At 41.9% G+C, this 10,509-nt stretch overlaps 1 protein-coding gene across 1 annotated transcript in view; it reads left to right on the forward strand.

The window, feature by feature from the left end:
- LOC116956543 (transmembrane protein 35B) overlaps window positions 1–10,061 on the forward strand; it is a 27,545-nt gene extending 17,484 nt beyond the window's left edge. Inside the window, exon 4 of the mRNA XM_032978232.2 lies at window positions 9,903–10,061. Within this exon, the coding sequence (XP_032834123.2) occupies window positions 9,903–10,051 (149 nt within the window). The 3' untranslated portion in view covers window positions 10,052–10,061. The remainder of the gene's footprint in view (window positions 1–9,902) is intronic.
- The last annotated feature ends 448 nt before the right edge of the window (window positions 10,062–10,509 follow it).

Below are 10,509 nucleotides of genomic sequence, written 5' to 3' on the forward strand. Positions count from 1 at the left end.
TTATAAAGGTGTCTGTTCCGCGTTATAAAGGTGTCTGTTCTGCGTTCTAAAGGTGTCTGTTCTGTGTTATAAAGGTGTCTGTTCTGCGTTATAAAGGTGGTGTCTGTTCTGCGTTATAAAGGTGTCTGTTCTGCGTTATAAAGGTGTCTGTTCTGCGTTATAAAGGTGTCTGTTCTGCGTTATAAAGGTGTCTGTTCTGCGTTATAAAGGTGTCTGTTCTGTGTTATAAAGGTGTCTGTTCTGCGTTATAAAGGTGTCTGTTCTGCGTTATAAAGGTGTCTGTTCTGCGTTATAAAGGTGTCTGTTCTACGTTATAAAGGTGTCTGTTCTGCGTTATAAAGGTGGTGTCTGTTCTGCGTTATAAAGGTGTCTGTTCTGCGTTATAAAGGTGTCTGTTCTGCGTTATAAAGGTGTCTGTTCTGCGTTATAAAGGTGTCTGTTCTGCGTTATAAAGGTGTCTGTTCTGTGTTATAAAGGTGTCTGTTCTGCGTTATAAAGGTGTCTGTTCTGCGTTATAAAGGTGTCTGTTCTGCGTTTTAAAGGTGTCTGTTCTGCGTTATAAAGGTGTCTCTTCTGCGTTATAAAGGTGGTGTCTGTTCTGCGTTATAAAGGTGTCTGTTCTGCGTTATAAAGGTGTCTGTTCTGCGTTATAAAGGTGTCTGTTCTGCGTTATAAAGGTGTCTGTTCTGCGTTATAAAGGTGTCTGTTCTGCGTTATAAAGGTGTCTGTTCTGCGTTATAAAGGTGTCTGTTCTGCGTTATAAAGGTGTCTGTTCTGCGTTATAAAGGTGTCTGTTCTGCGTTATAAAGGTGTCTGTTCTGCGTTATAAAGGTGTCTGTTCTGCGTTATAAAGGTGGTGTCTGTTCTGCGTTATAAAGGTGTCTGTTCTGCGTTATAAAGGTGTCTGTTCTGCGTTATAAAGGTGTCTGTTCTGCGTTATAAAGGTGGTGTCTGTTCTGCGTTATAAAGGTGTCTGTTCTGCGTTATAAAGGTGTCTGTTCTGCGTTATAAAGGTGTCTGTTCTGCGTTTTAAAGGTGTCTGTTCTGCGTTATAAAGGTGTCTGTTCTGCGTTATAAAGGTGGTGTCTGTTCTGCGTTATAAAGGTGGTGTCTGTTCTGCGTTATAAAGGTGTCTGTTCTGCGTTATAAAGGTGTCTGTTCTGCGTTATAAAGGTGTCTGTTCTGCGTTATGAAGGTGTCTGTTCTGCGTTATAAAGGTGTCTGTTCTGCGTTATAAAGGTGTCTGTTCTGCGTTATAAAGGTGGTGTCTGTTCTGTGTTATAAAGGTGTCTGTTCTGCGTTATAAAGGTGGTGTCTGTTCTGAGTTATAAAGGTGTCTGTTCTGCGTTATAAAGGTGTCTGTTCTGCGTTATAAAGGTGTCTGTTCTGCGTTATAAAGGTGTCTGTTCTGCGTTATGAAGGTGTCTGTTCTGCGTTATAAAGGTGTCTGTTCTGCGTTATAAAGGTGTCTGTTCTGCGTTATAAAGGTGTCTGTTCTGCGTTATAAAGGTGGTGTCTGTTCTGCGTTATAAAGGTGTCTGTTCTGCGTTATAAAGGTGTCTGTTCTGTGTTATAAAGGTGTCTGTTCTGCGTTATAAAGGTGTCTGTTCTGCGTTATAAAGGTGGTGTCTGTTCTGCGTTATAAAGGTGTCTGTTCTGCGTTATAAAGGTGTCTGTTCTGTGTTATAAAGGTGTCTGTTCTGCATTATAAAGGTGTCTGTTCTGCGTTATAAAGGTGTCTGTTCTGTGTTATAAAGGTGTCTGTTCTGCGTTATAAAGGTGTCTGTTCTGTGTTATAAAGGTGTCTGTTCTGCGTTATCAAGGTGTCTGTTCTGTGTTATAAAGGTGTCTGTTCTGTGTTATAAAGGTGTCTGTTCTGTGTTATAAAGGTGTCTGTTCTGCGTTATAAAGGTGTCTGTTCTGTGTTATAAAGGTGTCTGTTCTGCGTTATCAAGGTGTCTGTTCTGCGTTATAAAGGTGTCTGTTCTGTGTTATAAAGGTGTCTGTTCTGTGTTATAAAGGTGTCTGTTCTGCGTTATAAAGGTGTCTGTTCTGCGTTATAAAGGTGTCTGTTCTGCGTTATAAAGGTGTCTGTTCTGTGTTATAAAGGTGTCTGTTCTGTGTTATAAAGGTGTCTGTTCTGTGTTATAAAGGTGTCTGTTCTGTGTTATAAAGGTGTCTGTTCTGTGTTATAAAGGTGTCTGTTCTGAGTTATAAAGGTGTCTGTTCTGTGTTATAAAGGTGTCTGTTCTGTGTTATAAAGGTGTCTGTTCTGTGTTATAAAGGTGTCTGTTCTGCATTATAAAGGTGTCTGTTCTGTGTTATAAAGGTGTCTGTTCTGTGTTATAAAGGTGTCTGTTCTGCGTTATAAAGGTGTCTGTTCTGTGTTATAAAGGTGTCTGTTCTGCATTATAAAGGTGTCTGTTCTGTGTTATAAAGGTGTCTGTTCTGTGTTATAAAGGTGTCTGTTCTGCGTTATAAAGGTGTCTGTTCTGCGTTATAAAGGTGTCTGTTCTGTGTTATAAAGGTGTCTGTTCTGCGTTATAAAGGTGGTGTCTGTTCTGTGTTATAAAGGTGTCTGTTCTGCGTTATCAAGGTGTCTGTTCTGTGTTATAAAGGTGTCTGTTCTGTGTTATAAAGGTGTCTGTTCTGTGTTATAAAGGTGTCTGTTCTGTGTTATAAAGGTGTCTGTTCTGCGTTATAAAGGTGTCTGTTCTGCGTTATAAAGGTGTCTGTTCTGTGTTATAAAGGTGTCTGTTCTGTGTTATAAAGGTGTCTGTTCTGCGTTATAAAGGTGTCTGTTCTGCGTTATAAAGGTGTCTGTTCTGCGTTATAAAGGTGTCTGTTCTGCGTTATAAAGGTGTCTGTTCTGTGTTATAAAGGTGTCTGTTCTGCGTTATAAAGGTGGTGTCTGTTCTGCGTTATAAAGGTGTCTGTTCTGCGTTATAAAGGTGGTGTCTGTTCTGCATTATAAAGGTGTCTGTTCTGCGTTATAAAGGTGGTGTCTGTTCTGTGTTATAAAGGTGTCTGTTCTGCGTTATAAAGGTGTCTGTTCTGCGTTATAAAGGTGGTGTCTGTTCTGTGTTATAAAGGTGTCTGTTCTGTGTTATAAAGGTGTCTGTTCTGAGTTATAAAGGTGTCTGTTCTGCGTTATAAAGGTGGTGTCTGTTCTGCGTTATAAAGGTGTCTGTTCTGCGTTATAAAGGTGTCTGTTCTGCGTTATAAAGGTGGTGTCTGTTCTGCGTTATAAAGGTGTCTGTTCTGCGTTATAAAGGTGTCTGTTCTGCGTTATAAAGGTGTCTGTTCTGCGTTATAAAGGTGTCTGTTCTGCGTTATAAAGGTGTCTGTTCTGTGTTATAAAGGTGTCTGTTCTGCGTTATAAAGGTGTCTGTTCTGCGTTATAAAGGTGTCTGTTCTGCGTTATAAAGGTGTCTGTTCTACGTTATAAAGGTGTCTGTTCTGCGTTATAAAGGTGGTGTCTGTTCTGCGTTATAAAGGTGTCTGTTCTGCGTTATAAAGGTGTCTGTTCTGCGTTATAAAGGTGTCTGTTCTGCGTTATAAAGGTGTCTGTTCTGCGTTATAAAGGTGTCTGTTCTGTGTTATAAAGGTGTCTGTTCTGCGTTATAAAGGTGTCTGTTCTGCGTTATAAAGGTGTCTGTTCTGCGTTTTAAAGGTGTCTGTTCTGCGTTATAAAGGTGTCTCTTCTGCGTTATAAAGGTGGTGTCTGTTCTGCGTTATAAAGGTGTCTGTTCTGCGTTATAAAGGTGTCTGTTCTGCGTTATAAAGGTGTCTGTTCTGCGTTATAAAGGTGTCTGTTCTGCGTTATAAAGGTGTCTGTTCTGCGTTATAAAGGTGTCTGTTCTGCGTTATAAAGGTGTCTGTTCTGCGTTATAAAGGTGTCTGTTCTGCGTTATAAAGGTGTCTGTTCTGCGTTATAAAGGTGTCTGTTCTGCGTTATAAAGGTGTCTGTTCTGCGTTATAAAGGTGGTGTCTGTTCTGCGTTATAAAGGTGTCTGTTCTGCGTTATAAAGGTGTCTGTTCTGCGTTATAAAGGTGTCTGTTCTGCGTTATAAAGGTGGTGTCTGTTCTGCGTTATAAAGGTGTCTGTTCTGCGTTATAAAGGTGTCTGTTCTGCGTTATAAAGGTGTCTGTTCTGCGTTTTAAAGGTGTCTGTTCTGCGTTATAAAGGTGTCTGTTCTGCGTTATAAAGGTGGTGTCTGTTCTGCGTTATAAAGGTGGTGTCTGTTCTGCGTTATAAAGGTGTCTGTTCTGCGTTATAAAGGTGTCTGTTCTGCGTTATAAAGGTGTCTGTTCTGCGTTATGAAGGTGTCTGTTCTGCGTTATAAAGGTGTCTGTTCTGCGTTATAAAGGTGTCTGTTCTGCGTTATAAAGGTGGTGTCTGTTCTGTGTTATAAAGGTGTCTGTTCTGCGTTATAAAGGTGGTGTCTGTTCTGAGTTATAAAGGTGTCTGTTCTGCGTTATAAAGGTGTCTGTTCTGCGTTATAAAGGTGTCTGTTCTGCGTTATAAAGGTGTCTGTTCTGCGTTATGAAGGTGTCTGTTCTGCGTTATAAAGGTGTCTGTTCTGCGTTATAAAGGTGTCTGTTCTGCGTTATAAAGGTGTCTGTTCTGCGTTATAAAGGTGGTGTCTGTTCTGCGTTATAAAGGTGTCTGTTCTGCGTTATAAAGGTGTCTGTTCTGTGTTATAAAGGTGTCTGTTCTGCGTTATAAAGGTGTCTGTTCTGCGTTATAAAGGTGGTGTCTGTTCTGCGTTATAAAGGTGTCTGTTCTGTGTTATAAAGGTGTCTGTTCTGCGTTATAAAGGTGTCTGTTCTGTGTTATAAAGGTGTCTGTTCTGCGTTATAAAGGTGTCTGTTCTGTGTTATAAAGGTGTCTGTTCTGTGTTATAAAGGTGTCTGTTCTGCGTTATAAAGGTGTCTGTTCTGCGTTATAAAGGTGTCTGTTCTGCGTTATAAAGGTGGTGTCTGTTCTGCGTTATAAAGGTGTCTGTTCTGCGTTATAAAGGTGTCTGTTCTGTGTTATAAAGGTGTCTGTTCTGCATTATAAAGGTGTCTGTTCTGCGTTATAAAGGTGTCTGTTCTGTGTTATAAAGGTGTCTGTTCTGCGTTATAAAGGTGTCTGTTCTGTGTTATAAAGGTGTCTGTTCTGCGTTATCAAGGTGTCTGTTCTGTGTTATAAAGGTGTCTGTTCTGTGTTATAAAGGTGTCTGTTCTGTGTTATAAAGGTGTCTGTTCTGCGTTATAAAGGTGTCTGTTCTGTGTTATAAAGGTGTCTGTTCTGCGTTATCAAGGTGTCTGTTCTGTGTTATAAAGGTGTCTGTTCTGTGTTATAAAGGTGTCTGTTCTGTGTTATAAAGGTGTCTGTTCTGTGTTATAAAGGTGTCTGTTCTGAGTTATAAAGGTGTCTGTTCTGTGTTATAAAGGTGTCTGTTCTGTGTTATAAAGGTGTCTGTTCTGTGTTATAAAGGTGTCTGTTCTGCGTTATAAAGGTGGTGTCTGTTCTGTGTTATAAAGGTGTCTGTTCTGCATTATAAAGGTGTCTGTTCTGTGTTATAAAGGTGTCTGTTCTGTGTTATAAAGGTGTCTGTTCTGCGTTATAAAGGTGTCTGTTCTGTGTTATAAAGGTGTCTGTTCTGCATTATAAAGGTGTCTGTTCTGTGTTATAAAGGTGTCTGTTCTGTGTTATAAAGGTGTCTGTTCTGCGTTATAAAGGTGTCTGTTCTGCGTTATAAAGGTGTCTGTTCTGTGTTATAAAGGTGTCTGTTCTGCGTTATAAAGGTGGTGTCTGTTCTGTGTTATAAAGGTGTCTGTTCTGTGTTATAAAGGTGTCTGTTCTGTGTTATAAAGGTGTCTGTTCTGTGTTATAAAGGTGTCTGTTCTGAGTTATAAAGGTGTCTGTTCTGTGTTATAAAGGTGTCTGTTCTGTGTTATAAAGGTGTCTGTTCTGTGTTATAAAGGTGTCTGTTCTGCATTATAAAGGTGTCTGTTCTGTGTTATAAAGGTGTCTGTTCTGTGTTATAAAGGTGTCTGTTCTGCGTTATAAAGGTGTCTGTTCTGTGTTATAAAGGTGTCTGTTCTGCATTATAAAGGTGTCTGTTCTGTGTTATAAAGGTGTCTGTTCTGTGTTATAAAGGTGTCTGTTCTGCGTTATAAAGGTGTCTGTTCTGCGTTATAAAGGTGTCTGTTCTGTGTTATAAAGGTGTCTGTTCTGCGTTATAAAGGTGGTGTCTGTTCTGTGTTATAAAGGTGTCTGTTCTGCGTTATCAAGGTGTCTGTTCTGTGTTATAAAGGTGTCTGTTCTGCGTTATAAAGGTGTCTGTTCTGTGTTATAAAGGTGTCTGTTCTGCGTTATAAAGGTGTCTGTTCTGTGTTATAAAGGTGGTGTCTGTTCTGTGTTATAAAGGTGTCTGTTCTGCGTTATAAAGGTGTCTGTTCTGCGTTATAAAGGTGGTGTCTGTTCTGCGTTATAAAGGTGTCTGTTCTGCGTTATAAAGGTGTCTGTTCTGCGTTATAAAGGTGGTGTCTGTTCTGCGTTATAAAGGTGTCTGTTCTGCGTTATAAAGGTGTCTGTTCTGCGTTATAAAGGTGTCTGTTCTGCGTTATAAAGGTGTCTGTTCTGTGTTATAAAGGTGTCTGTTCTGCGTTATAAAGGTGGTGTCTGTTCTGCGTTATAAAGGTGTCTGTTCTGCGTTATAAAGGTGGTGTCTGTTCTGCATTATAAAGGTGTCTGTTCTGCGTTATAAAGGTGGTGTCTGTTCTGTGTTATAAAGGTGTCTGTTCTGCGTTATAAAGGTGTCTGTTCTGCGTTATAAAGGTGGTGTCTGTTCTGTGTTATAAAGGTGTCTGTTCTGTGTTATAAAGGTGTCTGTTCTGAGTTATAAAGGTGTCTGTTCTGCGTTATAAAGGTGGTGTCTGTTCTGCGTTATAAAGGTGTCTGTTCTGCGTTATAAAGGTGTCTGTTCTGTGTTATAAAGGTGTCTGTTCTGCGTTATAAAGGTGTCTGTTCTGTGTTATAAAGGTGTCTGTTCTGTGTTATAAAGGTGTCTGTTCTGCGTTATAAAGGTGTCTGTTCTGTGTTATAAAGGTGTCTGTTCTGTGTTATAAAGGTGGTGTCTGTTCTGCGTTATAAAGGTGGTGTCTGTTCTGTGTTATAAAGGTGTCTGTTCTGCGTTATAAAGGTGTCTGTTCTGTGTTATAAAGGTGACTGTTCTGCATTATAAAGGTGTCTGTTCTGTGTTATAAAGGTGTCTGTTCTGTGTTATAAAGGTGGTGTCTGTTCTGCGTTATAAAGGTGTCTGTTCTGTGTTATAAAGGTGTCTGTTCTGCGTTATAAAGGTGTCTGTTCTGTGTTATAAAGGTGGTGTCTGTTCTGCGTTATAAAGGTGTCTGTTCTGAGTTATAAAGGTGGTGTCTGTTCTGTGTTATAAAGGTGGTGTCTGTTCTGTGTTATAAAGGTGGTGTCTGTTCTGTGTTATAAAGGTGTCTGTTCTGCGTTATAAAGGTGTCTGTTCTGAGTTATAAAGGTGTCTGTTCTGAGTTATAAAGGTGTCTGTTCTGTGTTATAAAGATGTCTGTTCTGTGTTATAAAGGTGTCTGTTCTGAGTTATAAAGGTGTCTGTTCTGTGTTATAAAGGTGTCTGTTCTGTGTTATAAAGGTGTCTGTTCTGTGTTATAAAGGTGGTGTCTGTTCTGTGTTATAAAGGTGGTGTCTGTTCTGCGTTATAAAGGTGTCTGTTCTGAGTTATAAAGGTGTCTGTTCTGTGTTATAAAGGTGTCTGTTCTGCGTTATAAAGGTGTCTGTTCTGTGTTATAAAGGTGTCTGTTCTGTGTTATAAAGGTGTCTGTTCTGAGTTATAAAGATGTCTGTTCTGTGTTCTAAAGGTGTCTGTTCTGTGTTATAAAGGTGTCTGTTCTGTGTTATAAAGGTGTCTGTTCTGTGTTCTAAAGGTGTCTGTTCTGTGTTATAAAGGTGTCTGTTCTGTGTTATAAAGATGTCTGTTCTGTGTTCTAAAGGTGTCTGTTCTGTGTTATAAAGGTGGTGTCTGTTCTGTGTTATAAAGGTGTCTGTTCTGTGTTATAAAGGTGTCTGTTCTGTGTTATAAAGGTGTCTGTTCTGTGTTATAAAGGTGTCTGTTCTGTGTTATAAAGGTGTCTGTTCTGTGTTATAAAGGTGGTGTCTGTTCTGCGTTATAAACATGTCTGTTCTGCGTTATAAAGGTGTCTGTTCTGCGTTATAAAGGTGTCTGTTCTGCGTTATAAAGGTGGTGTCTGTTCTGCGTTATAAAGGTGTCTGTTCTGTGTTATAAAGGTGGTGTCTGTTCTGTGTTATAAAGGTGTCTGTTCTGTGTTATAAAGGTGTCTGTTCTGTGTTATAAAGGTGTCTGTTCTGCGTTATAAAGGTGTCTGTTCTGTGTTATAAAGGTGTCTGTTCTGCGTTATAAAGGTGTCTGTTCTGCGTTATAAAGGTGTCTGTTCTGCGTTATAAAGGTGTCTGTTCTGCGTTATAAAGGTGGTGTCTGTTCTGAGTTATAAAGGTGTCTGTTCTGCGTTATAAAGGTGTCTGTTCTGCGTTATAAAGGTGTCTGTTCTGCGTTATAAAGGTGGTGTCTGTTCTGTGTTATAAAGGTGTCTGTTCTGCGTTATAAAGGTGTCTGTTCTGTGTTATAAAGGTGTCTGTTCTGCGTTATAAAGGTGTCTGTTCTGCGTTATAAAGGTGTCTGTTCTGCGTTATAAAGGTGGTGTCTGTTCTGTGTTATAAAGGTGTCTGTTCTGTGTTATAAAGGTGTCTGTTCTGCGTTATGAAGGTGTCTGTTCTGTGTTATAAAGGTGTCTGTTCTGCGTTATAAAGGTGTCTGTTCTGAGTTATAAAGGTGGTGTCTGTTCTGTGTTATAAAGGTGTCTGTTCTGTGTTATAAAGGTGTCTGTTCTGTGTTATAAAGGTGTCTGTTCTGTGTTATAAAGGTGTCTGTTCTGCGTTATAAAGGTGTCTGTTCTGAGTTATAAAGGTGGTGTCTGTTCTGTGTTATAAAGGTGTCTGTTCTGTGTTATAAAGGTGTCTGTTCTGCGTTATGAAGGTGTCTGTTCTGCGTTATAAAGGTGTCTGTTCTGCGTTATAAAGGTGGTGTCTGTTCTGCGTTCTAAAGGTGTCTGTTCTGTGTTATAAAGGTGTCTGTTCTGCGTTATAAAGGTGTCTGTTCTGCGTTATAAAGGTGTCTGTTCTGCGTTATAAAGGTGTCTGTTCTGCGTTATAAAGGTGTCTGTTCTGCGTTATAAAGGTGTCTGTTCTGCGTTATAAAGGTGTCTGTTCTGCGTTATAAAGGTGTCTGTTCTGCGTTATAAAGGTGTCTGTTCTGCGTTATAAAGGTGGTGTCTGTTCTGCGTTATAAAGGTGGTGTCTGTTCTGCGTTATAAAGGTGTCTGTTCTGCGTTATAAAGGTGTCTGTTCTGTGTTATAAAGGTGTCTGTTCTGTGTTATAAAGGTGTCTGTTCTGTGTTATAAAGGTGTCTGTTCTGTGTTATAAAGGTGTCTGTTCTGCGTTATAAAGGTGTCTGTTCTGTGTTATAAAGGTGTCTGTTCTGCGTTATAAAGGTGGTGTCTGTTCTGTGTTATAAAGGTGTCTGTTCTGCGTTATAAAGGTGTCTGTTCTGCGTTATATAGGTGTCTGTTCTGCGTTATAAAGGTGTCTGTTCTGTGTTATAAAGGTGTCTGTTCTGTGTTATAAAGGGGGGGGGCGCTTGTTCCGCGAGGCTCGCAACACGACGTCCGCTCTGTCCCCCCCCCTTGCGTCACGTCTACAAGTCTGTCCGTCTGTCCGTCTGTCCGTCTGTCCGTCTGTCCGTCTGTCCGTCTGTCCGTCTGTCCGCCTGTCCGCCCCGTGTGTCAGGGGCCATCTACAGCCTCCTGTCCCTGGGGCTGCCCCTGGTCCAGTGTCTCCCCGCCGCCGTCTGCTGCCTCCTCCTCCTCCTGCTGCTGCTGCTCAAGGCCAGGGAGCCGGTGGCCGCCGAGGGTCGCCTCAAGACCAAAACCTCCTGAGAGGGGGCTGGGTGGGTGGGGTGGGGTGGGGGGGAGGTGAGAATGGGGGGTGTGGGTGAGGTTCATACACGGTGAGTAGGTGTGAGGGGAGGGGGGGGTGTGGGAGCGAGGGGAGTGGGAGAGGGAGGGGGGTAAGGGGGGGAGGGGGTGGGGGGAGGGAGGGGAGGTTTGGTGGGAGGGGGGGAGGAAGGGAGGCGAGTAAGGGGGGGGGTGGGAGTCGAGGGAGGGAGGGGGGGTAAGGGGGGTAGGGAGGAGGGGAGGGAGGGGGACTTAAGGGGGGAAGGGGAGGGGGGCAAGGGGGGGAGGAGGGAAGGGGAGGGGGGTAGGGGGGAGGCAGGGGGGTAAGGGGGAGGGGAGGGGGGTAAGGGGGGGGAGGGGGGTGGGAGTGGGGGAGGGGCTAGAGGGAGGGAGGCAGGACAGGGGAGGAGTGGACTTTGGGGAGAGGGAGGGATGGGTGA

Source organism: Petromyzon marinus, chromosome 66 (assembly GCF_048934315.1).
Source record: "Petromyzon marinus isolate PM22_M1 ecotype Great Lakes invasive population chromosome 66, UKy_Petmar_22M1.pri1.0, whole genome shotgun sequence".
In the NCBI taxonomy this organism is placed as follows: Eukaryota; Metazoa; Chordata; class Hyperoartia; order Petromyzontiformes; family Petromyzontidae; genus Petromyzon; species Petromyzon marinus.